At 43.6% G+C, this 26,842-nt stretch overlaps 1 protein-coding gene across 8 annotated transcripts in view; it reads left to right on the top strand.

The window, feature by feature from the left end:
• The window catches only part of DOCK8 (dedicator of cytokinesis 8), a 318,437-nt gene that overhangs the window by 152,667 nt on the left and 138,928 nt on the right, over window positions 1-26,842 (top strand). For all 8 annotated transcript variants that reach the window (XM_045772361.2, XM_087858754.1, XM_087858753.1 and 5 more), the window contains 7 exons: window positions 871-966; window positions 7,282-7,431; window positions 9,131-9,244; window positions 13,694-13,849; window positions 15,773-15,912; window positions 21,534-21,703; window positions 25,481-25,626. In XM_045772361.2, coding sequence (XP_045628317.2) covers window positions 871-966; window positions 7,282-7,431; window positions 9,131-9,244; window positions 13,694-13,849; window positions 15,773-15,912; window positions 21,534-21,703; window positions 25,481-25,626 — 972 coding nt within the window. The remainder of the gene's footprint in view (window positions 1-870; window positions 967-7,281; window positions 7,432-9,130; window positions 9,245-13,693; window positions 13,850-15,772; window positions 15,913-21,533; window positions 21,704-25,480; window positions 25,627-26,842) is intronic.

Genomic DNA, 26,842 nt, shown 5'->3' with positions numbered 1-26,842 from the left:
ATTAACCAGGGAATGGGAAATGTACAAAAGATGCAAAAGTCTTCTGCTACATTTGCTCTCTAGCAGTTGACTAACTTGAAGGGAGGCGTAACATAAAGCAGAGCTGAGGAACCTTCAGGCATCTGACCCTGGGACACAGGGAGTTGAGAAGCTGTGAGTTCAGGCTGCTACCCCTGTCTAAAGCAGAGGATCTGCTCATAAGCCCAACCCATCACCTTTCCCACAATGCCGTAGTGGGATTATAAAAACAAGAGTCGTCCTGTCTGGAGGGCAGTTTAGATAGCCACCGAGACGCTGGTTCTCTAACTGAGATCCCTGGACCAGCAGCACCAGCAGCACCTGGGAGCTTGTTAGAAATGCGAATTCTCAGGCCCCGCCTCAGATCTACCAAATCCAAATCCGAAACTGTGGGGCGGACCCAGCAGCCTGTGTGTCTTCACAATCCCCCTAGGGGATTCTGATGCATGATCCATTTTGACCACCATTGCTACCAACCAGCAGATTTTACAGATGAGAACATTGAGGGCAGAGAGAGAAATGGTTTGCCCACGGTCACACAGAGGGTTTGCAGCAGGGTCTGAGGGGAACATAACGGTCCCAGTTCTGACTGCAACCCCAGAATGCAGTCTCTCCCAGGCTGAGGCCATTCCTTCAGCCCTTGTTCTCTTCCCTGATACTACCACTGACCTTCTCCTACCCACCTGGAAGGTCCTCCATCTCAAGTAAGCTTGGCGTTGACTTTGCCATCCACCTGTGGTCTGGGATACCTGGGACGCCTGTGTCAGGAACTAACAGTTGGTGCAAAAGAGAAGGGGTGTGTGTGTAGGAAGCACCTGCCATCTCAGGCTGGTTTTTGTCCTTGTCGTCCAGCATTTCCACGAGGAGCTTGCCCTGCAGATGGTGGTCAGCACTGGGATGGTGAGAGAAACCGTCTTCAAGTACGCCTGGTTCTTCTTTGAGCTTCTGGTAAGACTCTTGCCTGTTTGTGTCTGTGCTCAGCAGGGCATGAGGCACGTTGCAGAAAGGCAGTGAAGTTGTCCCCCACTTAGGAATTGACGTTTTATCCCCCCGAGTTGCTCCCGCTGGAAATCTGGGATCATTCTTTAAAATCTAACTCTGCCTCACTTCTCTGCCCAACATCCGCTCATTCTTGTTGATGCTTCCTTGAAAACATACCTCCGGCCTGTTGCTTCTCCTCATCGTCCCTGCTCCCCACCGGGCTGATCTACCGTTCTCTCTCAGGCGCTTCTTGCGATCACTGTTCTCTTTCACCCACCTGCATTTCTTTTTCTTTTGGTCCATCCATTCTGCACAGGGCTGCCGATTCTTAGATCATGTCAGTCTCCTCTGGAAAACTCTTCTGTGATTTCTGGTGTACTGGAAATAAAGCACACATTTTATCCTGGCCTACAAAGCCCTTGTATGATTATGTTTCCCTCTGTCTCTCAGCTGAGCTCATACCACCTTGCCCCCTCTTTCAGCCCCGTTGGTCCCACTTTGGTTCTTTAAAGGTGCCGTGGCCTTCTCAGCCTCAAAGCCTTTCTGAGATTCTCTCTCCCCTGCCTACCTTCCATCCCCTCCACATGCACGCACATTTTGGGTTCTTCTCTTTGGGTTTTAGGTTAAATGTTACCACCCCGAGAAGTCTTTCTGACCACCTTACAGTGCAGTATGTCTTCCTGTCTATTATTCTCCTCTTAAACACCCTGTTTACTTCGATTCCAGCAATTCTTACAATTTATCATTGTTTTACTGTATTGCTTATTTAATGTCTAGGATTTGGGTCTATCTTCTTCATGATCATATCTGTAGCCCCAGCACACTGCTTGATATCAGACAAGTACCAACTGATATCTATTGGGGGAAAAAGTGAAACTTGTAAATCTGTTTGCCCTACGACTTCTGTCGGATCTCTCCCAGAAGAGCAAAAGGCATAGCCAAATTCCTTCATTTTTGAATGAAGATAGTAATACTAATACCCACTCTGTAATTGATTACTGAAGTGAAAAGACTTTACCATAAAGCAACTAAGAGTATCCGTTTTATCAATGATGATAAATGGAGATAAATTTTGATGTGATGTTAAATGAAAAAGGTATACAAGGGTAGACATTAACTATAGTTAACCCATGAATAATGCGGGGGTGAGGAGCGCCAACCCACCCTCCCCCCCCCCCGCATGGCTGAAAATTCTCATACAACTTTTGACTCCCCAAAAATAACTAACAGCCTTCTGTTGACCAGAAGCCTTGCTGTTAACATACAGTCAATTAACACATATTTTGTGTATTATGTATTATATACTACATTCCTGTGATAAAGAAAGCTAAAAGAAAAGAAAATGTTAAGAAATTGTGGAGAAGAGAAAATACATTTACAAGGTTGTACTGTACTTATCAAAAAAAAAAATCCACATATAAGTGGACCTGTGAAGTTCAAACCCATGTTGTTCAAGAGTCAACTGTATGTAAAAATGAACATACAAACAGTCCCAGGGATTAGGATTAGGAGTGGATTAGGATTTAGTGATAGAGTCAGCTTTCTATCCACTGGGTTCCTTCCTCTGTGACATTAAGTGAATAATTTTTTTTAAGAGAGAGATGGTAGGATTTCCCCCCGAACTCTAGTTTTATCTATTTAAGGTCAAGCCTAAGGAAGAGGGATACTATTGAACAATAGGATACAGACAACAGGGGATCAAAGAAACAAAAATAAAAGTCACACTGGGGAGGAAATGGGAAGCAATGTGCAATAGGGTTAAAAAGAAGTCAGGCCCATGTCACAAAAACACCCAGGATTCCAGTCTTTTAGCATTTCACCAAGTTCCAACCCCTAGCTGGAGAAAGATCTTTTCAAAGCACAATCTCAAATTCTTGGAACAGAATCACTAGGGGGAAGTAGGGGGTGCTCAGTAAAACTAAAGCAGATTCTTGAGACCCTCCCCAGCACTAGTGAAGGCAGTGAGGAAGGGTGGAAGCCAGTGATGTACATTATTAACCTGTCTTTCCGGGGGACTTCTAAGCCCACTGAGGATCCACTAGTGCACGCCATCCCTGCCCTGTGAGGCCTCAGCAGAGCTAAGGGTCTGTTCCATGGCCAGCGCCAGGATCTTCCATTATAAAAGCCAAGCTAATTAAGGTGGGTGGCTGCAGCCTTCGGGTCTTGGAGCAACAGCATTAGTGGTAAGACATGACCTCTGTGCTCTGGCAGCAAATGGACTGGCCTTAAAACTCTCTTTCAAGTCAGGAGAGGTATCACTACCAACATTCCATGGCCTATACATCCCTCTACTTAACCCACTGGCCGTCAAGTTTCTCCGAAAAGAGGATTCACTTGGGTCATCATCCATCTATAGGCACTTCCTACAAATAGTCTTCATAGTGTAATTGCATACTGCAGTTGAGTTCATCTGCCATATTGCAAATGAAAAGTCAAGAAGCAAAAAGTAAAATTGGTATTGTAGAATCTCAAGGAACAAAATCCCAGAGGAAAACAGTATCCCAAGTCAAAACGTTTCATATCATTTACTCACACACGTGTGCCCATGTGTACAGACACACTTCACCTAATCATTCTTAGATATTATTTAACAGTTCTATATTATAAGTACAATTGTTAGGCCAGAGAACCAAACCTCTAGAATGGTGGTCCTCAAGGTCTGCTGTGTGTGAGTTCCAGTAACAGCTCTCAGGGCTCTTTCATGTGTCCTTGGAACCTCAGTGAAGACCTGTGTGGTAAGTACCGTGAGGAGTCATCCCTCCCGCACACACAGGAAACCAAGGCTCAGTAGGGTTTGCCCAGCCGTCTCAGCCGCTGAGCGCCAGACGCTCAGGGCTCTAGTCCAGCTTCTGTTCCTCTGCCATTTTGCCTCTCCTTGGAAGCTCAAAGTTACAAAACACTTCCTTAGCCCAACTTATTAACAGCATGCGTATTTTATATTCATAAAGTCAACTTTGGATTCAGAAGTCAACTTTATGCACCGTTGCTACGTTTATGCCATTCCCAACCAGAATAAACTCAGCCTTTGGAGGCGTGAGTGGCTCCGCCTGGCATCCTAGAGCTCTGTCTTGAAGGCAAGTTTGTATGGTCTGCAGGTGTCCCAGTGACTCTGTCCTTCATATAATCCCCATAACAGCTGGTATCCCTGAGGAAGGAAAACTAATCCCATCCAAAATGTACTGTGCATTTTACTGTGGATGCGCCGGGCGCCATTTTCAGCTTCATCTCACCTAATCCTCAAGCAGCCTTGAGGCCAGGGTTTTCTACCTTTCCAGTACAAAAATGGGATTGGAAGAAATGTGGTATCTATAAGGCGGCGTCTCCAGGTCTGTCAAAGTCTTTGTCCGCTTTACTGGCCTTAACTGCATGGAGCTAAGACCTAGGAAAAAGGTGAAAATTGCTTTTGATCTTGCACATTTATTTCCTAGGACTCTGGGAGTGGAAGCAAAAGCTAAAGCTGATGGTTCTCCTTCCCTCTAGGCGTCCTTGATGGTAAACAGATGAGGTCGTTGGAAAGAAAGCTCCTGCCGATCTGAGCGTATGGAAGGGGTTGGTCAACAGGCAGATCTCCCAAGACACTGGTGCCCCAGGGCTCTGCATGTGGTAACCTAAGTGTGTCAGGGTCCTGGCCAGACACCATTGGCATCACTCAGAAGGCTTGACAGAAAAGCATTCATCAAAGGGACGGTGCCAGGGTGTGAGCATGCGGTTGTTGGGGCACCCAGAGAGGAGTCTTTATCCAGTCTAGCTCTAGAGAATCAAAGGTAGGGAACAGTGTAACTGAGACTTGGAGAAAGCTGAGACAGAGCAGAGGATCCCCGTGACAGGAGCTGGAGTCCTACAGAAATGTCGTCACTGCCAGGAGCTTGCCATGGCCCAGGTGAGGGCAGCGGAGTGAGCATGTGCCTCTGTGTCCTCTCCCTCACTGACCCCCTGCTGGTACCTCCCGTTGGCCAACTCCAAGCAGAAGCCCAAGGACAAGGAGGCCTGAGCAATATAGTCCGTAGAGATCAGCTTCCCAAGGTTCAGAGATTGACACAAAACACCAAGAAATGGATCTTGGTGCTGGGTGGAGGTAGGTGGAGGCTATGAGCCCCAGCCAGAGCTCTGCCAAGGAGACTGATCCCAGACCCAGACAGGGTGCGCAGTCCTCCGTGCATTGTGGGTGCATTTGCCTTACAGATGCTCAGGAAGTTGTTTAAAAACCAAAACAGGTTTTTTCCCAAGAAGCCTGAAGAGAAAGAAAGGACCACCTCCTTAGACTTAGCCAACAACCTGTGCCATCTAACACCCTTCAAATGTGTTAATGCCCAAGCGCTAACGAACAGCTACTTTGGCATCGGAGCTGTTGAACACAGGCCTTGGGCCAATTTCACACTTGCTAATGAATAAATCCCTGTGCTTCTAGAAACTGCTGAGCCAGACTTTGGGGACCCACAGGTAAATAGGTGACCTAGTTTGCTCAGAACATGAAGTTTTGCACCAACAGGTTCTTTAGAGGTACCCCTGCTGTCAATGGGTCATGAAGGCCAATGGGGGGGAAAGTATTTTCCTGCCTCACCCCCCCTACAAATAATAGACCAAGCATCCAATAGTATTTATTTCTACTGGATGCTCTTCTCTGAAGAGCCGAAGGACACAGTAGCTGGCAAGTGACTTACAGTCTGGAAAGAGGCCATTAGTTGGAAGTACGGTATTGTGAGAATTATTTATTTGGTTGTAGGATGGCCAAGCTCAGCAGGCAGGAGCCGGATATAACAGTGAGTTCTAAAAGTCTGGTGCTAGGGTGAGTTCGCCAGAAGAAATTCAGGATGGGGGCTGGTCAAAACAAAGAGGGCTTGTCTTTCCTAGGTCCTTTGTTAGGAACATCGTGAGAGAGTTACTTTGGTCAGACAAAAATGGAGCCCAGTCCCCATCTCTCATCCTGATCCTCCCTCCCACCAAGTATGTGAGACTCTGTGAGGTACAGACTCATCTGTGTGTCCAGAACAGGGCAGGGCTCTACAGTGAAGAGAATCCATGGTCCTTACCCTGGGCTTAGGATCTTATGTTCTTAGGTCTTCTCCAAGCTGGCCATGGTATTATCTGAAAACAGAAAACACATAAAGCCTGTGTGTTATTCTCTTCTTATTTCACCTTCTCTCTGTTTTTTATCTCTGCTTGTCTCAATGCTGATGAAAATTGTTGGCCCTGCATTCTTAGAACCAGAAAGCTACTGGCAGTGCATGAACGTTCTCCCATATAGTGACTTCAGTTCACATCATAGGAGCGGAGAGCATTTTTCCCATATAACTGGCTTTGTCCCCTCTGCTTCCAGCCCTGACCTAGGGGGTCATCTTCAGGCAAAGTTGGGCAGTTAACTCCTAGGGCCATTTCTTTCTGCAGTGACTATCTGACTAGCCTGGGCACATTCACGAAAATGACCTCAGAGGGTAGGCATCCAACGGTAAGAACTCCCAGTCTTGCCCATCAGAGTGTTCCTGATAGGTCTAAGGAACTTCTAACAAGGAGGAGACACGACCTCAGATCATGTCAAAGGGGCCTGTATTACCCACGAATCTCCTGGCCTCAAGAGGAAGTCCAAAAAACAAAACATGATCCTGATTTTAAGTGGTGGTAGGCATTGAGCTGGTGTTGTATGTTGTTGTGTATTTTAATACATATCTTTTAAATATATAAATATATATTTTAGGTAGATATATAAAGCAAGGTAGTCTTAATTGAATTCAAAACATAACTTCTCCTAGAGGCACTGTTCCCAATAGTGGTTAAGTTTCCAGCTAGCATAATATAGAATTGTTTCTGGAAAACTGTGCTCCCTGTTTCAACTTGAAACTCAAGAGGAGCATTTGTCCCCTCTTCTCCTTATTGCCATTTCGGGGACAGAAGTGACTTCAGTTCACATCAAAACAGTATCAGAGACAGTTCCTTCTGTGTTGGTGTCACCATCAAGCAGTGCCTGAGCGGGAACAGGAGCCCAGGCTAGGTCTGCCTTCCTATGGGCGGTTGAGGGAAGGGGAGTCTTCTAACACTGTAGCTAAAGGAGGAAGCCCCCTGACTTGGGGTCAAGAAGAGGACATCCTTCCCACCTCTTGCCACCATGGTAACCCTCTGTGCGGCCACAGCATTTTTTGTCAAGTCCTTCTTGGGCAACCACCAGCACAGATAAAGTATTAGAAAGTCCCCTGTTCATGAGCTTTTCTTCAAGTCTTTCCCCCTTTCTCCCAGTGTACGAGCAGCTCACCAGTTTCTCTGCTGGCATTTCCCCCACCCCCTCTGTAGGTGAAAAGCATGGCGCAGTACGTGCATAACATGGACAAACGGGACAATTTTCGGAGGACTCGTTTTTCTGACCGTTTCAAAGATGACATAACTACTATTGTTAATGTGGTCACCTCGGAGACTGCAGCCCTTTTAGTGAAACCTCAGAAGGTAACTGGGCCTTTATTCTTTATTTTCTAAATCTTTGACCTTGTGCGTCTGCTATTTCCGTAAGCAGGGAAAAAAGTGTCCTCTTAAGACAGTAATTTAAATATAACTAAATAAACATGACACCTGAGCGCAGTTATTATACTGGATGGGACTCTGGGGTGGCGCTGGGGGATTGTCACTATAGATACGTGAGGGAGTATTCTCATTCTTAGAAAATACGTCTTGATGTATTATGTACGACGTAATGGGGATGATTTTTGCAACCTACTCTCAGAGTCAATGACTCTGAAAAAAAAATCGTTATATACAGAGAATGATAAAGCTAACGTAGCCAAATGTGAAGTATTGATAAATCTGGTCGAAGGGCAAATAGGAATTCTTTGTACTATATTCTTGCACCTTTTCTGTATTTAAAATTATGTCAAAATAGAAAGTTGCAAAATGAATAAAAGGAAGTAGAACAATTAAAAGGCAACTATAAAACTTGAGGCAGCAGTGGTCATTATTAATACCTTTATCATTATTAAGAATTTGTGGAGTACCCAGTGCTCAGGAGATTTCCGTCTGGTTATTTCTTGAGGCAAACTGTCTCAGTGCGGCCGTGGTGTCTCCGTTTTGGCAGGCATGGAAAAGGACGCACAGTGAGGTTGTTAGACTTTCCAAAAGCCACGCAGCTAGCAGCAAAGCCAGGACTGAAGATTCCAAGCCCAGAATGTTCAGACAGTTACGTAAACTGCCCAGGAATGGTCCCTCTGCAGGATCCTGGAACAGGCGGACTTGTCACTGAGAGATATTGTGGAAACTTCTGCGTCAGGGCTCTCTCCATCCCAGGGGCTGCTCAGCTTGGCCTGAATTTGCAAACGGCACATCCGAACAAAAGGAAAATATTTTAAAATCATATTTTCAATAGAGGCAGAGAAAAGTGATTTATCATTCTGAAAATGAAGGACATAAATATGAAAAAGTGAATCCCCAGGTGCTCTGAAGTCCTGTAAAATCTCTCATAAACACGAGCACTGAGAAATAACCAAAACCAAAGACCTGGCCTCAGTTCATGCAAGAGTTCACTCTACCGTGTCTAACTCTGACCCTCTTAAGCTGGGAATGCTGCCTAATTAGAGGGAAAGAATTCCTTAGGTAAAAACCAATCCTTGTATCCTGATGAGATTTTCTCAACAATCCTTATAAATTAAGAATCTGTCCCACTGAAGGTAGTGGATACTTTGCATGTTAGTTTTGCCAAAATGGTAGTTACCAGAATCAAATAAGTTATGGAAGCATATGAAAAAATATGAGCTAGCCATTAAAAACAGGTTTTGAAGAAATGGTAAAACCGTGGGAAGACGTTCATAGTATAATGTTGAATGAAAAAATTTGAGGCCCAACATTGTGTATAGAGAACGAGCTCAATTATAAATATATAAATATGCATGCAGGGAAAAAGAAGACTGAAAGAAATGTACCTAAATATTTAACCATAAAGGAAGAATTGCTTGCTTCTACTCAACACTCACGGCACCTGCTAAGGGCCCACTTATATTTGCTGCAATTCGCAGGGTCACCAGCTTTGCCCCATGTCTCCCCGAGGGACATTGCCTGAAATAATAGGACTTGTCTTTCCGGGCTTTCCCACCAGGGACCTGGTTGTTCGTGATCAGGGTTTGCCACAAAATGATTTGTGTGTTGGTTTGTTTTTAAGGAAAACGAACAGGCAGAAAAGATCAACATCAGCCTGGCTTTCTTCTTGTATGACCTTCTCTCACTCATGGATCGTGGCTTTGTATTTAACCTCATCAAACATTATTGTAACCAGGTGAGTGTCCCACAGACAGCTGTGTTGTTGCTGGTTCCTTCTCTTCCAGCGTCCTGCTCCTTACCATGGTATGCTGTCAGACTCATCGCCAAGTGAGACAGCTTGGCTCCTGTACATTCCGGGTTTTGTGATCATGTGTTGTATGTCATTTGTCTTCTGCTGGGGACATCACTAGACACGCTGGTTCGCATGGATTCCTGGAGCAGTTGCCAACCCAGCACAGAAGGGTCAACAAGTTAAATGTGGGAGAATTGAGAGGTGTTAGTGCTCTGATCGTCTTCACTGGAACGGTTAACAGAAATCACGTGATGGTTGCATTCGTTTTCAGACCAGGTCTAGAATTCAACGTATGAGGTCTCTTTTCACGTATTAGGGTAGTTAATTACAATGTGGTTGTGGAATTCGGACTTTAAACAACCCTGATAAAATCCGCCAAACGTCACTGAGCACAAAGCAAATATTTACAATCCAAGAGGGTCTTAGAAGTGCCGCCACCTCAGATTTTTAAGTAGGAGTCTTCTTTTGTTCGCCATCCCCCTTAAATTGCTCCAGCAGTAGGAATATAAGCAGTGGTTGGTTGCTATTGTTGCTTCTTCTTTCCTTCCATATTCCCGCTCCAGCCACCCCTCCCACTGTCACTGCCACTGTCAGCACCAGCCACCACCACCGTCACCACCTCCAACTCCCACTGCCACCCACCCACCCCCTGCACCGTCACCAGCACCGTCACCACGGCTGGCTTCTTCCTGTGCACCAGGCACTGTGCTGAACGTTTTCTAGAAATAGTATCGTTAATCCTCGCAAGGTGTCCTCTATGTTTTGCAAATGATAAAGCTGAAGTTTAGAAGAGTCATGTAACTTGTCCAGGTTGGAAAGAGCCACATCTCCCTAACTCCAGGGTGCAGTGGGTTAATCACTCTGTGCCATCAGACCTGGCTCTCCGTGGTTTATCTCTTAGTGACCCTAAGTAATTCATTCAACTTCTCTGGGTCTCATTTCCTCATTTGTAATAGAGAAAGATCTCCCCCCCCCCCCTGCCAAAAAGACCATGACTTTTCTAAAGGAAGTCCTAAAAAGGGCACCGATCTGTAAAAAGAGAATCCCAAGGAAACATCAGAATTCCCGGAACACCAGTATCTTGTGTGCCGTGACCTCCTGACCCTGCATGGATCTTCTGTTTCAGATTCCACCAGAATGGTTGGGGGGGGGGGGGCGTGGAGGATTATGCCTTTCCTCTGTGCCGTCCCTCTTAGATGTTGAGGATTATAGGTCATCAGATGAATTGCAAACATAAGTTAATATGTTTTTCAAAACAGGTCATTGGATGAATTACAAATATAAGTTAATCCGTTTTTCCAAACTTAGAGGTGGATATGTAGAAAGGAGATAATGAACACCACAGTAGGCCCATGGCTTGTGAAGAAAAAATGATTCATGACACTTATTAAACAGTAAGGCAAACTTTTTTTTTTTTAATATTTTATTTATTTATTCGTCAGAGATAGAGACAGCCAGCGAGAGAGGGAACACAAGCAGGGGGAGTGGGAGAGGAAGAAGCAGGCTCATAGCGGAGGAGCCTGATGTGGGGCTCGATCCCATAACGCCGGGATCATGCCCTGAGCCGAAGGCAGACGCTTAACCGCTGTGCCACCCAGGCGCCCCAGTAAGGCAAACTTTTATTCAGGATTATTAAGATAAGTGTGGGGACTGTTGCAATGGGATTTTACAGTACCGGAGACTGGGCCCAACTATAAATGTAAGGAAAAGTGGGAACTTATAGCCAGGAGCAGGGTGGGGGGATTAGTGGATGAAAAATTCATAAGCAGACGCCTCAGAAGTGTGGAGGATTCTGGCTGAACCAACCTAACAGGATTCTTGCTGAAGACAGGCCAGGGTGACCAGAAACCCCCAGGGGCTGGTGAGGGATGAGGGATGAGGAACTGGGCAGATATCAAGGTGGTCAGACATCGAGGCTGGCTAAACTGATGGAGCAGGGTCCTTGCTGAAATCGAGCTCTGGAGGACATGCTCAAGGGGGTGCCTATTTGAAAAACAGCTCAGAGAAGTCTGGCTCATGTTCGGTGAAGGAGACACTCTCCATCACACACAGACACTTTTCATTACGGAAAAGCCAACAAGGCAGCCCAAAGGAGATATCCACCTGCCCTGCAGAGGCCCGTTATAATTTTCTCTTTTCCTTACTTTCTTCTCTCTCTCTCTGTTTTCAATCTTTTCCTTTTCTTTTAGGTTAGGGTTGCTTCTCATTTACCCTCTCTTTCTCCCTCTTTTGTGTCTCAGCTTCCAGAGAGCCTCAGACTTGGAATCTGGAGACCCGTGTTCTAATTCCAGCGATGTCATTCAACTGCTCTGTGATCTGCGCAGGCTTACATTGGCCTCCGTGGCTCCCTCATCTGCCAAAAGCCAGAGTTGGATTAGACCTATTCAGGCTTGGACGTTTTGATCCTATGACCTGTTGGCCAGTGATATTGGTCAGCATAATTAGTGTAACGCTCAGACCAACGGTGATCACTGCCTGTAGTCAAGGGTCGTTCAACCCATTGATCCAAGCTGTCCAGATAGAGTATGAGCATCATACCTGAGCCAAGTTATATTCTTCCAAAATCCTCTGATTTTATCATTTTGCACACCCTCATTCAAACACCCCATCATATCTTCCACCATTTATAGACCTTGTGACAATGGGTATGATCTCAGCCTTTTTTTAATAGTCACTAATAATACACAAATCTAGCTTTTCAATTGCTTGAAGTCACTTTCCAAGTGTCACTAAGGTAACACCCATCCCTTGGGGAGTGCCACTGAGGCCACTACTGTGGGTCCTGAACTTTGTGGAGGATATGTCTACTACTGCACCTTACTCTTTTTAAAATATCACCAAAATTATTTTTGAAATTTCCATCTTTAATGACATCTTAAGGGACCTATTTAAGATACCTATACTGTGACCTTCTTTCAAGGACAAATATCTTATGGTTTCACGTTCTGACTGGTTTGACCCAACAGCTCCTGGTGAGTGACCCTTAAGGGAGGGGCCTACGATCCAGTTCTAACCAGTTCAGTTTGCTGGTGGCTCCATTGGTCCAAAGTCAGCCAGCAAGACACACTGACAAAGAGCATAGGTTCTGATAACTGTTCTTACACAAAAGCCATGTTTTATTTTTTACGTAATATGTAACGGTATTCATTTGTTTCAAGTAAAAGTCTAACTACAGACTTACTGATCCTATACACAAAATGAGCCACAGCACAATGGCTTCTCCTCAGACGGCTGAAGATATGTTGCTCATTTAACTTATGTCATTTATAAAACCGCTCTCAGAGTCCACGAAGAGGAGGCATGTCCGTTCACAAGGATGAGATGCTTGGTTTCCCTTGCTAGGGCGCAAGGGTGTTGATGATGATCTTTTGAGAGGCTCAGGCTCCCTCATGGCTCCCCCTTTCCCTACTTTGCCTTAAAAGAAGCTACCTCGAGCCAAGCCCATAGAGTCTGGGTCTTCATTTGTCACCTCACCTGAGGGAAGCAAATGATCTCTTCCATTTTGTCACTGTTGTCAGGATTTCATCGCTTCCATTTTGTCACTGTTGTCAGGATTTCATTGCCCGTGGTTTGTTTTTGTTTTAATTTTTTTTAACTGAAGTCAAATTAACATACGGTATTAAATGTTTCAGGTATACAACATATCTATTCAACAATTCTATTCATTATGCAATGCTCACCACAAGTGTGGTCCCCACTGTCACAATACAGTGTTACTACAAGATGGTTGACTGTCCTCCCTATGCTGTACTTTTCATGGTTTGGTTGTTCAAGGAAAGACTCTTCCAGCTTTCTCTTTTTTTTTCCTCCACTTCCTTCCTTCTTACTTTGGGGTAAACTCTGCACCTTTTTTGTAGGGTCTACATACTTTCCTCAGTAATGCGATGCCTTTATCTGGGGAACTGGTCTGAGAACTCCCCATCGGGGCCTTTAATTAGAAACTACAAAAGAACAGTTGTGGTGTGAGAGTCACCCAGTCATATTGCATCAGTTTTGAGTGGCCCCATATGGGGTCAGCTCCTTTCATTCAGCTTCTCAGACACAGTGGCATTTTTGTGAAATTAATGATATTACGTTACACTGAAGACATACCACCAGATCATTTGCAACACAGTTTGCTGCAACGTTGTAGGTTTGACAAGGGTGGGGGTCGGGTCAAGAATCCACATGGGGGACACCTGTTCGGCTAGAGTTATTAAGGGGAATAGTAATGCGTGAAAACTCATTGGGCCTCCCTGTAATATAGAGCTATGCATCCGTGGCACTTTCCCATTAATTTTTATTAAATTGATGATCTTAATTTGGAGAGAAAGGAGATTTTTGTATCTGCCAACTGAAACTCCATTTACCTTATCACAAACACGTCTTTCCTGTTTTCATTTTTCTTCGTAGCTGTCAGCCAAGCTCACCAACCTTCCGACGCTCATTTCCATGAGGCTGGAGTTTCTGAGAATCCTCTGCAGCCATGAGCATTACCTCAATCTGAACCTCTTCTTTATGAATTCTGATACTGCTCCAGCCTCCCCGTGCCCCTCCATCTCTTCCCAGGTGAGCAGCTCCTGAAAGAATCCCTCAACCTGTTTGATTTAATTAGTTTAGTCATTAATTACTAGAAAGGTTGGTCTTATTAATTAAAAGACAAACCAAGTTATTCACACCAGCCCAGTTGACCCAGATACTCACAAGTATGGTACCCAAAGTCACACCATCTTTTTACAAGGTATGTGATTGATTTCTTCCTGGTCTCAAGGGTCCCTACTGAGGCCAGGAAGAGCAAAGAATCCATACGTATTATGAGAATGTAGAAATTCATAGGTAAGTCACATAGCTTCCTCTGTCTGGCATTAATCATCTTTCCATGTTAGGTGGACCATCTTCTTTGCTCACTTTCCTTTTCCTCAACCCCAGAACCATAAAGTTCATGAAATTGCTTATTCCTTTATATTAATTCCGAAATGGTCTACTAGTGGTTTTTAACACCGGGTATTATATCTTTGAGCTATCCTAGAACTTTCTGTTGATACTGTTATAAAATGGAGTTGGGTGCAAGGTGAGTCCATCTTGAATTATACTCCAGATAATTTAGTTCTTGAAGCACTAAAAAGACCTTGTCATAAACGAATCCAACGGTCTCTTTTATAGAGAGTGTATTTCTAATGAGTCTTGTTCTTTATCTGACACAAACACACACACACAAAATAACACTTGTATAGTATTTAGAGACAAGGCTTTGACTGACATGGCCGATCTTTTTTTGTAACAGTTTCTCACAGGTTAGGTTCAGCGGGCCCCAGATTTTACTGGATGTTAAGAGGTATTATGCAAATACAGAATTCCAGAGCCAAATAAGTTTTAGAAACCCTGTGTTAACAGGTTTGTTTGCAGTAGGCCACCCAAGAGTTTCTAACTTGTTAGTATAAACTGTAAATACCCAAGGGGTGGAGGAGAGAAGTATTTAATAAGCACTGATTCCCACTATGGGAAACTTTTTTTTTCCCTCCATAGATTTCTCAAGGGACTCATGCCTTCTAGAAAAACTTTAAGGAAATGCTGTTTTACAATCCCATTCCATTTATAGCTGACAAATCAGTAACTCAGGGCAGCAAGCTAGATTTCTCAATATTACCTTCTATTTTTGTTGCATTTTCCTTGATACTAACACAAAGGTGAAGGTTTGTCTTACAAAAAAATCCTAGCCATTTATGCCCAATAGCAGCAGCGATTCCAAATGGGCTAACTTTGCTCTGAGTCTACTGCCCCATTTCCCTTACGACTACCCCAGGGAGTTAGCAACCCAGAGCTGCCAGCCAGGGCCAAGGCCCAGCCCCACCCAACTGTAAAGGATTACCAGAGACATTTTCGATTCCTTTAGTGCAAAGTAAAGTGTGCCCCCAAGGTACCACAGGAATTTTCTAGGACTGGTAGTCTGACACTTCCCTGCCCAACTCGCCTGCTAGTTCCAGCCAGCAGAATTCGGGCAGTGTGTAGAAGCCATACTCAGAAGTGTAGCTGAGGAAACAGGAGCCTCAAATCAAGGAGGCAGTTTATAGAGAGGCATTCCCTGCTCAAAGCCACGTCATGGGACCCAGTGCCCGTTGCCTTGGGTCTCCCCATCCACATGATATCCTTGGACTTTCATCTTTGCTTTTGATCTAGGGTGGGGAGGGGAGTATGAGTCCTTTTGTGAGAGACCCTGGGGGCTCTATTTTCATCTTTCCCAGTTGACAGTTCTCTGTCTGGGGGGTGGGAAAGCAAAGTGACCACTGGAAGTACAGCTCCCACCTGGAGTCTGTCCCTGGGAGGTGCTTACAAAGCCTCCCTCCAGGCAGCCCATGCTCCTTATACACTGGCCATTGTGATTTTAATTCCAGTTCTTGTTCCTTCTGGAACTGCTCCTTGCATTTCTTTCTTTCTTTCTTTTTTAACAGCATCTCAGGGTTTTTTTATTTTTATTTTTATTTTATTTAATAGAACTCGAGCTCCTGCTCCAGCTTCCAGGACCAGAAGATTGCCAGCATGTTCGATCTTACTCCCGAGTACCGTCAGCAGCACTTTCTCACGGGACTTCTCTTTACAGAACTGGTTGCTGCTCTGGATGCGGAAGGCGAAGGGTATGTTTCTGACATGTAAATTGGAGTACAAAGTGGAAAAAAAACAAAAAACAAAACAAACCCTTCCCCCAAAAAAACGCACAAAAAAACCCAAAAGCTCCTTCCCAAAGTTTGCAGTCCAACCTCTCCTACTTGGCCAAAAACTCTACCATTCACCAGCTCTGAAGAGTGGAAGCATCCATGTGTTGAGAAAAAAGTGCTGACAGGAGTGTGGAAAGGCCTGAGGGACAGAGAGAAACCATAAAATGGCTGTTTCCAGCCACTTATTCATGGAGAAGAATTTCCCATTTCTACTACAGCAGGCATCCCGGGGATGCTTTGATTAGGGAACTAGGAACAAAGCCATTTATAAGATATGCCCCAGGTGATCTGCGTACACACAGAGGCAGCAGCAAGATGCCACTTGGCTTCATGTTGACAAAGGAAGCGGCCGCTGGTGGGAAGGCAGTCACCCTGTGTCGACATTACGTTTCTTGCAGAGAGACCTTCCCAGGCTAAAAGAGAAGCCCCGGGTCCAGGGCTTATAAATCCTTGCACCTTTTATAAGCCTGATCACCCCGGAGCTTGGGGCAGCATCTAGTCCCGAAGTCAGTGGACAGGGATGGAGATGGACCACCCTTCTTTCCTTCTCTCCCTGCGCTCCCTGAGCCATAGGATTAGGAAACCACCATCTGCCCAATTGGATGGAAGAACACAACGCCTTCCAAAATATTATACGTCCCATTCAACAGTTATCAAGTGCCTACCATGGGGCAGACACAGTCTGGAATATTTCAGAGATACATCAGTGCACAAAACAGACAAATTCCCTGCCCCCACAGAACTCACCATTCAGGAACCCAGATCTAGAGATTGGATTGAAAGATAATTCAAGCTCAGCCCTTTTGGTGTTCAGGCTAGGCATAAAGAATGGAAGGAACTTGCCCAAAGTTACATAGCAGAACACATCCAGAGCTGTGGTTTCCTGAGTCCGTTCCTGGGGTACATCCTCCCTGGGGAACCTCTACATATGACTCTGAAGATCCGAGGAATCTTCCTTCCTCTGCTAAAGAAGTTTCTGGAATGAAGTATGTGGATTAGCGGCAGCATTACTGTATGTTTACAGATTTTTGTCGAATTGGAAGTTTTCAAGTTTTCTTGAAGTGCTTACAATTTAGTGAAGGAAACAGTGACGCAAGCAGCACCAGCTTATATTAACCGCAGTCACAGAAGTATCCTAAGTGCTTTGACCATACCGCTGTCTGCCTCCCAGGAGGTCAGTGTGGGAAACGGAGCTTCTTCACTCTGAATTCTGCCTCTTTCCAGAAATTCAGGTCCTGAGTGCGTCCTTAGAGAGCTTCAGTCTCATTTTCTCTCAACCCTGATACACCCCTCTCAAGTTTCTCAGTAGAACTTTCTACCCTATAACTAACATAAATTTCCACAGCAACACAAAGTGCCCTGACCCGTAAGGTGCTGAGAATGACGTTTGAGCACAAAGAAAATCACCTTCATGTACAAACGCACACGCGCACACGCACACACACACATGCGCACACACACACACAGTACCTTTTCTACCCCCGCCCCCCGAGGGTAGCTAATGAAGAGTGTCTTTCCTTTGGCAACACAATAATCCCTGATTTCTGGGTTGTCAGTTACTTCCCTGGAAAGTCATTAGAAATATTGTCACATACTTATTAGTGACTTCACCATGTGGGCCAAAACCTCAGAAAAATCTGCTTTAACAGTACTTCCTCTTCATCGGTACTTCCTTTTGCTGCCAAGACAATCTGAAGGGCAAGGGCCAGTGGGACATGTCTCAGTATCTGGACTTCTGAAAGAGCCACGGCTCTAGTCTCTTAACGGGTCTCCCTACAGCCCCCTTACCTGGGGATGCCCACAGATGTCCACATATTGCTAAATCCCTAGTATTTTTCAAGCATGCGGAAATTATGTAGCATTTCTGTGTTATGCTACCAAATGGTTAAAAAATTACTTCTGGTCCTTCGCATGCTCCTCCAGAAAATAGAAGGGAGAGAACACTTTCCAACTCATTCCATGAAGCCGGCATTACCCTGATTCCAAAAGCAGACAAAAGACATCACAAGAAAACAGCACACTAATATGACTGTGAATATAAATATCCTCAACAAAATACTAGAAAACTGAATTCAACAACACATAAAAAGGATTATATGCTATAGCTATGTAGGATTTATCCTAGGAACACGAGATTGGTTTAACATCTGAAAATCAATTGATATGATACATTCTATGCATAGAATAAAGGACAAAACCCATTCAGTCATCTCAATAGATGAAGAAAAAGCCTTTGACAAAATCTAATACCCTTCTTGAAAAAACATTCAGCAAATGCTATAGAAATAGAAGAGCAGGGGGCACCTGGGTGGCGCAGTCATTAAGCGTTAAGCGTCTGCCTTCGGCTCAGGGCGTGATCCCAGCGTTCTGGGATCGAGCCCCACATCAGGCTCCTCCGCTAGGAGTCTGCTTCTTCCTCTCCCACTCCCCCTGCTTGTGTTCCCTCTCTCGCTGGCTCTCTCTGTCGAATAAATAAATAAAATCTTTAAAAAAAAAAATAGAAGAGCAGATCCTCAACCTGAGAAAACTACGAAAAACCCACAGCTAACATTGTACTTATTAGTGAAAGACTGGTTGCTTTTCTTCTAAGACCAGGAACAAGATAAGAATACCGACTCTTGCTACTTCTATTTTATTCGTCGTTGTACTGGAAACTCTACTCAGAGCAAGCAGGCAAGGAAATGAAATAAAGGCACCCATACTGGGAAGGAAGAAGTAAAACTATCTCTGTTCACAGATGACATGATTTATTTTTAGAAAGTCCTATGGAACCCATCAAAAACCTATTAAAGATAATAAGTGTGTTCAGCAAGGTTGCAAGGTACAAAATCAATACGCAAACATCAATTATATTTCCATATACTTGTGATGAACGATGTGGAATGAAATTAAGAAAACAACTCCATTTAAAATAGCATCAAAACATAATAAAAATCTTAGGACTAAAGTTTTTAACAAAAAAAAAAAAGTGTAACTTGTACACCAAAAACTATGAAACACTTTAGAAATAAAAAGATCTAAACAAGTGGAGACTCACGACATATTCACAGATCAGAAGACAGTACTACTAAGATGGTGATACTCCCCAAATTGATCTGCAAGTTCAGTGCAACTCCTCTCAAAATTCCAGCGGGGTTCTTTGCAGATACTGACAAGCTGACCTTAAGATTCATATGAAAATTCAAGGGACCCAATATAGCCAAAACAATCTTGAAAAAGAACACAATTGGTGGGTTCACATTTCCTGATTTCAAAGCCTACTACAAAGAATGGTAGTGGTTCTGCCGTAACGATAGACATATCGATCGGTGCAACTGAATTAAGAGTCCAGAAATAAATCTTCACATTTAGAGTCAATTGACTTTTGACAAGGGTGCCAACACAATTCAAGGGGGCAAGAGTAGTGTTTTCAACAGATGGTGCTGGTGCAACTGGGTATCCACATGGAAAAGAATGAAGTCGTGTCCCCATTTCACACCACGTGTAGAAGCTAACTCAAAATGATCAAAGACCTCAGTGTAAGCATCGAAACCATAAAACTCTTAGATGGAATCATAGGGATAATCTTCATGAAATAGGATCAGGCAATGGCTTCTTAGATTTGACACGAGAAATAGGCACAACAAAAGAAAAAAAATGCTAAGTTAGATTTCATGAAAGTGAGAACTTCTGTGATATATAGGACATGATCAAGGAAATGAAAAGACAATGCACAGAACGGGAGAAAATATCTGCAAATTGTAGATCTAATAAGGGATTTGTGCCCATTATATCATTTTTAAAACGATTTATTTTTTTATTTGAGAGAGACAGAGCACTTGCACACGTGGGGGAAGGGGCAGAGGGAGAGGGAGAGAGAGAATCCCAAGCAGACTCTCCACTGAGCACAGAGCCTGACACAGGTCTTGATCTCATGACCTATAATATCATGATGAGTTGAAATTGTGAGTCAGAGGCTTAACTGACTGAGCCACCCAGGCACCCCCCCTTTATATAACTTTTAAATCTTACAACTCAGTAACAAAAAGACAAGTAACTCAATTTTTTAAAATGCAAGGATCAGAATAGACATTTCTCCAAAGAAGAGATGACAAATAAGGACATGAAAAAAGTATTCAACCACATTAACCATCAGGGAAATGCGTATCATAACCAGATAAATACCCCTTCTCTCTTAGTTCCTTCAGATAACTGTAACAAAAACACCATAGCCTAGGTGGCTTATAAACAACAGAAATTTATTTCTCATAGTTCTGGAGGCTAGGAAGTCCAAGATCAAGGTGCTGGCAGATTCAATGTCTGATGAGGACTCACTTCCTAGTTCATAGATGGTCATCTTCTTGCTGTATTCTCACATGGCTGAAGGGGCAAGGGAGCTCTCTGGGGTCTCTCATAAGGGCACTGGTCCCATGCAAGAGGTCTCCACCCTTGTGACCTGATCCCCTCCCAAAGACCTTTCCTCCTAATATCATCACACTAGGAATTAGGTTTAAACATACAAATTTTGGGAGGATACAAACATTCAGTCCAAACTTCATACCCACTAGGATGGCCATAATAAAAAGATAAATATTAACTAGTGTTGGCAGAAAATGGAACCTCTTCCAGGTGTGGGGGGTGTGTGTAAAATGATGTAAGCACTGTTGAAAACAGTTTGGTGGTGGGTGCCTGGGTGGCTCAGTTGGTTAAGCATCTGACTTCAGCTCAAGTCATGATCTCAGGGTCCTGGAATTGAGCCCTGCATCAGGCTCCATACTCAATGAGGAATCTGCTTGTCCTTCTCCCCCTCCCTCTGCTCATGCCCTTCTCTCTCTCTCTCAAATAAATAAATTCAATCTTAAAAAGAAAAAGAAAAGAAAACAGTTTGATGATTCCTCTAAAGGTTAAATAGAGTTACCATAAAATCCAGTAATTCTACTCTGAGGTATGAAGTAAACTTCATACCCAAGAGAACTAAACCTATATCCGTACAAAAACTTATACACAAATATTCAAAGCAACATTAATAGTTCATAATAGCCAAAAAGTGGAAATAATCTCAAGTCCATCAATTGGTGAATGGGTTATTAAAATATGATCTGGGGCGCCTGGCTGGCTCAGTCAGTTAGGCATCTGACTCTTGATTTTGGGTCAGGTCATGATCTCAGGGTCGTGAGATCGAGCCCGGTATCAGGCTCTGCACTGAACGTGGAGCCTGCTTGGGAATCTCTCTCTCCCTCTGCCTCTGTCCCTCTCCCACACCTCACACCCCACCCCTCTCTCTCAAAATAAAATGTGTTCTATCCGCACGGTGGAATATCACTCAACAATAAAAAGGAATAAAGTACCGAATGCTACAGTGTGATGGACTTTGAAACATCAAACCCAGGACCAGAACACAGGCAGTCTGTTTCTGGATTCCAGACACTTTTCCCCTCTTCCACTTGGTTTCACATGTCACCCCAATGATCAGGAGCATTCTGATTCCTCCTTATTGTTTAAGAGCGTGTTGGCCCATCTCCCTTCACCATAACGTCTAGCTTTCTGTGTTGTGCCAATAGGATCAGCAAAGTGCAAAGGAAGGCTGTCAGTGCCATCCATAGCCTTCTGAGCTCTCACGACCTGGACCCGCGCTGTGTCAAACCAGAAGTGAAGGTCAAAATCGCTGCCCTCTACCTGCCTTTGGTTGGCATCATTTTGGATGCTTTGCCGCAACTCTATGACTTTACAGGTAATGATGCCTCCGTGTCCTTCCTTGGATTGATGGGGGCCCCTGCCAAGTGCCCCACTGGAATGAAGTTTCTGCTCTTAGCTCTAGTGCTGATGTTTTTGTGAGCAGTTTTCCACACCAGTGCTCTCCAGATCTTTTCCACATAGGTCCCAATAAATTTTGGGGTTTTTTAGGGTTTGGGGTTTTTTCTTTTTTTTTTTTTTGACCCCCCCAATAAGTTTTTTGTTGTTTTGTAAAGGACCATAGTCATGCATGGGTTTTTTTTAAACTTTTTAAAATTTTAATTCAATTAATTAATATATAATGTATTGATTTCAGAGGTACAGGTCTGTGATTCATCAGTCTTATATAATAATTCCATCACGTGCCCTCCTTAATGTCCATCACCCAGTTGCCCCATTCCCCCCACCCAGTCCCTTCCAGCAACCTGCAGTTTGTTTCCTATTAAGAGTCTCTTATGTTAAGAGTCTCTTATGGCTGTTCGTTTAGAAATTATTTGTTCATTTATTCACTTATCTGCTGGTATATGATGAACTTTATAGACCATACATCACAAAGGACAAAGTACTAACAGAATTACTCCTTTGGGAGATCACCACTCTAAGGCATTGAAATAAAGGTGTTCCTTCTCTTTTCTCTTACGAATGGCTTAGGAAAGAAGCAGACTCAAATGACCCTAAACAATTGCTCCCTATCATGGTGTCGGGGCACCTGGGTGGCTCAGTTGGTTAAGCGTCTAACTCTTGACTTTGTCTCAAGTCATGATCTCAGGGTCATGAGATTGAGCCCTGCATCGGGCTCTATGCTGAGTGTGGAGCCTGCTTGGGATTCTCTCCGTCCTTCTGCCCCTCCTAACTCTAACTCTCTCTATCTGTATGTCTCTCAAAAAAATCATGGTGTCTTCAATATTAGGAAATTCTGCCGTGACAGTGGAATTTTGCCTTTGGCCCTAAGAGGCTGATTCTGGTGTTGGAAGTCAGTATCTCTCATTTTTCAGCAAGAGGAAAGGATAAGTTATCTTAAAGGAGTTTGTGGACTTCATGAGTTTATTTACATATTACTGTGTGGATTAGGGAATGTAAATGAACAGAAAATGGGCAAGGAATATACAGAAGCAAGCTCGGCCCAGGAGGTGAGCATTCTCTGGTAGTGCCTGACTGGAGTCCAGATCGAGAACAGTGCTGTCTTCAAGATTTAAGGATATAATCCAGAGCACAGCAGATGACCTGCAGACCACTTCCAGAATTTTGCTGAAAGTTTCTAGAAAGTTCCACATAAAGACCTATGACTCATTTGTTCCCAAAGCAGGGAACCGCTGTAGCACACATTCTCCTAAGCTTCCTTGTCAATGAGAATTTTCCAAATCAGTCACTTTGGATCAGAGCTTTTCAGCGCTTGGCCTCCAAGCCTTTTAAATCTCAATGGTTTCTTGATGTATGGCATTGACCTTTATAGTCATGACGTAGCTGACAAGTGGGAAAACAGTGAAAGTATTCTATTATTAGAGGTAATAAAATGCATCTATTACTTATGGAATCCTTTGATTGATACTCTAAGAAGAATTTAGTTTTTAAAACAGATACAGCTGAATTCAAATTCCAGCCCATTTACTGCTACATGTGACCTTTGAAAAATTCCTCTACCTTTAATGTTTTCCCTCCTCTTTCCTCAACTGTAAAAATGTGGTAGCAATGTCTACATCTTAGGGATGTGATAAGGATGACATGAGAGACCTTCTATAAAAGCATTTTATGTGGGAAATTTTTCTCTCTGTCTTTTATAACCATGACCCTGTTCGTATTTGGGGAAGTAAGAATGCATCCTCAAATCTGATAATGTTATCAGATCTTACATAATTGCCACATGCTATTCATTTTACCATTTGTTTAAAAACTCAGCTGCTTTTAAACACAGATAGTGAACTATTATTTTTAAAAACTAAGTCCTAAAAATATTTGAGTTCTGTTTTCAGAATTTTCGCAGGAGGAAATACCGTTTGCAATCTAATTTTCCTGAAATTGAAGATCCAAATACAATGTTGGCAAGCGACTTTTTATGAATCAATCAGTTGCAAGTGTTTTAATACACTTTTCTAACAACTGCTTAAGCAAAAACTTTGCGTGTGATTGGTGAAAAACCAACCTTTTAAGTGGCGGGTCCTTTTTTTGTTCACTACATATAAACATAGTTATGTCTACATTACATAGAGATAATAAATTAACATTCATTTCAGACATTTGAAATTTAATACATTATTGTTGAACTTGTGACAATAGCTTGTTATTTTACAAAGAACTGAATAGTTCTATTATTATGGGTTCCTTTCTATTTGGTCATTATTTAAAATATATGAATAGAGTAAAAAATATTATATTACACCCCTGAAACTAATATTACACTAACTAACTGGAATTTAAATAAAAACTTAGAAACATTTTTTAAAAATATTATATTACAGGAAAGTGTTATGAAATTCGCGAAAATTGTTATTTTTACAATTTGAAAAATTAATTCTAGCCTAACCTTTTGCTGAGCATTTTGTCTCTTTTTTTAACCTGCCTGCTTTTTCCTAGAGATGGTAGCAGTTTAGAAGTAATGCTAAACATCAGGGTTTTGTTTTTTTTTTTTTAAGATTTATTTACTTATTTTGGGGGGGGGGAGAGAGTGTGAGTATCGGGGGGAGGGGCAGAGGGAGAGAGACAGCATCTCAAGCACACTCCGCACTGAGTGAGGAGCCATCAGGTTTTAAATTACTGTGCAGACTTCAGTGACTAATAAGTTATCAGTCCCTTCACGGGTATTGGGTGAGAGACATAGGGAAATACTGTTTTCTGCTTCACATCAGCAAAGATTTTTTTTTTAACGACTTTTAAAGAGCAGCTTTAAGTTCACAGCAAAATTGAACAGAAAATATAGAGACTTCCCATATGCCCACTGCCCCCATGTATAAACAACCTCTCATTGTCAGCATCTCCCACTAGAGGGGTGCATCGGTTATGGCTGGTGAACCTACAGCAATCCATCATCATTACCCAAAGTCCGTGGTTTACATTAGGGTTCACTCTTGGGCTTGTAAATTCTGTGGGTTTGGACAAATATATAATGCTATGTATCCATGATTATGGTATCAACCCGAGTTGTTTCTCTACCTTAAAATTCCTCTGTGCTCTGCCTGGTCATCCCTCTCTCTCCAGGCCCTGGCAGCCACTGAACTTTTTAGCATCTCTGTAGCTTTGTCTTTTCCAGAATGTGTTACAGTTGGAATCATATCATATGTAGCCTTTTCAGATTGACTTCTTTCACATAGCATGCATTTAAGATTCCTCCATACCTTTTCATGGCTTGATAGCTCATTTCTTTTTTTTTTTTTTTTAAGGTTTTATTTATTTATTTGACAGAGAGAGAGACAGCCAGCAAAAGAGGGAACACAAGCAGGGGGAGTGGGACAGGAAGAAGCAGGCTCCCAGAGGAGGAGCCTGATACGGGGCTTGATCCCACAATGCCGGGATCACGCCCTGAGCCGAAGGCAGACGCTTAACGACTGAGCCACCCAGGCACCCCAGATAGCTCATTTCTTTCTAGTGCTGAGTAATATTCCATTACCTGGCTGTTCTACAGTTTATTTCATCTGCTGAAGGGTATCTTGCTTGCTTCCGCATTTTGGCCATTAGAAATGTGCAGATTTTTATGTGGGCATAAATTTTCAACTCATTGCATAAATACCAAGAAGCACCATTGTTGGATCGTAGGGTAAGGCCAATGATTTCTTCATTACAGCTGCAGATGCCCGTAGTGGAAAAAATCGTGCCAATGGCTCTGATGAAGACCAGGAAGGGACCAGTGCAATTAACCAGAATGTGGCACTGGCCATAGCCGGAAACAATTTTACTTCGAAGACAAGTGGAACAATGCTTTCTTCCTTGGTATGTTGGTGCACCTTTCTCTGGTTTATTTTTTGTTCTGTGTCTTGTCCCATCTTCTGATGGGCCTGCTCTTGTATTTACCTACCAGAACCCAGAGTAGAGCAGGCTATGAGATTTCTGCCTCTGTGTTCCGTTCTGAAAGGCATCAGCGTAGAGCTAGCCGTTGAGAAGGGAAACGGCAACAGAGGAGGTGGCATGGTCACGGTCAGCTCTGGCTGTAGCGGTAGGTCCACAGATCAAATCCAGGCAGTCTCAACCGTGCCTGAGTTCAAGTTTCAGAACACCAGAAAGAGGTGAACTTGGGATATCTAAGATCCGTGCAAAGAAGATCAAACCAAGCCTCCCTCAGGTGAGAGGCTTGAGCGGTGTTTATCTGTGCTTATCATTCACACTATGCCTGCCTCCAAAAAAATGATTGAAGGGGCCAGTTACTTGGGGTGCGTACTTCTTAGGCAAAAGACTTCAGCTTTTCTGGGGCCCCAGGGAGCCCAAACAGAGTTGGATAGCTCTGTCCTTTTGCACAGACTCTGGGCTTAAAGAGCAGTTCCTCCAGGAATACAACGTCTGATTTCTTTGAGGTGGGAACTCCGTTCCTTGGGGAGCCCTGACTCTTCCTTTGGCAGACAGTGACAGCACTGCGTCGTCCAGCTTAATTTAACTTTGCATTTCAGTGTAAGGCGTACATCTGCAGAGAGCTCCACTCGGTTCTCTCCTGGGAAGGCTGCCTCTAGACCTAAGTAGCTTCTCTGCTAGGTGACTTTCCTCTCTTCCCTCCAGCACTTAGCAAGCCCCCCCCCCCCCGCCGCCTGGCAGGACACCCCCGGGAAGGCTGGAAGGCAAGGATGTAAGAAAGAGAAAAGACATTTGAGAGTTGACATCCTCATCCATTGGAGAAATACAGTGTTTTATGACCTCTTTCACCTTAATAATGTGCATCTTACCAAAATTAGCTTGCCCAAGGCAGGAGATGCCTTTTACATTGTTATTTGGCTGAAAGACACATGCTCAGATGCCCAAAGTTCACCGTGAGAGCATTTTCCCTGGGAAGTTATCGCTAAGGTTTTCATATCTTCTTGTCACCCTACTCAGGAAAACTTAACTAATTTCATAGACCCTATCATTCCCATCCCAAACCAACATTTCCCCCACACACGCACAGTTAGGGGGTTTCACATCCCACTGGGTCTTAGCTACGTTGCATGAACCAAGTGTGCAG

This window comes from Ursus americanus, chromosome 34 (genome assembly GCF_024610735.1).
Source record: "Ursus americanus isolate L20-20 chromosome 34, mUrsAme1.1.p, whole genome shotgun sequence".
Lineage (NCBI taxonomy): Eukaryota > Metazoa > Chordata > Mammalia > Carnivora > Ursidae > Ursus > Ursus americanus.
Note: the sequence above shows the minus strand (reverse complement) of the source record. Positions and strands in the feature narration are given on the sequence as shown.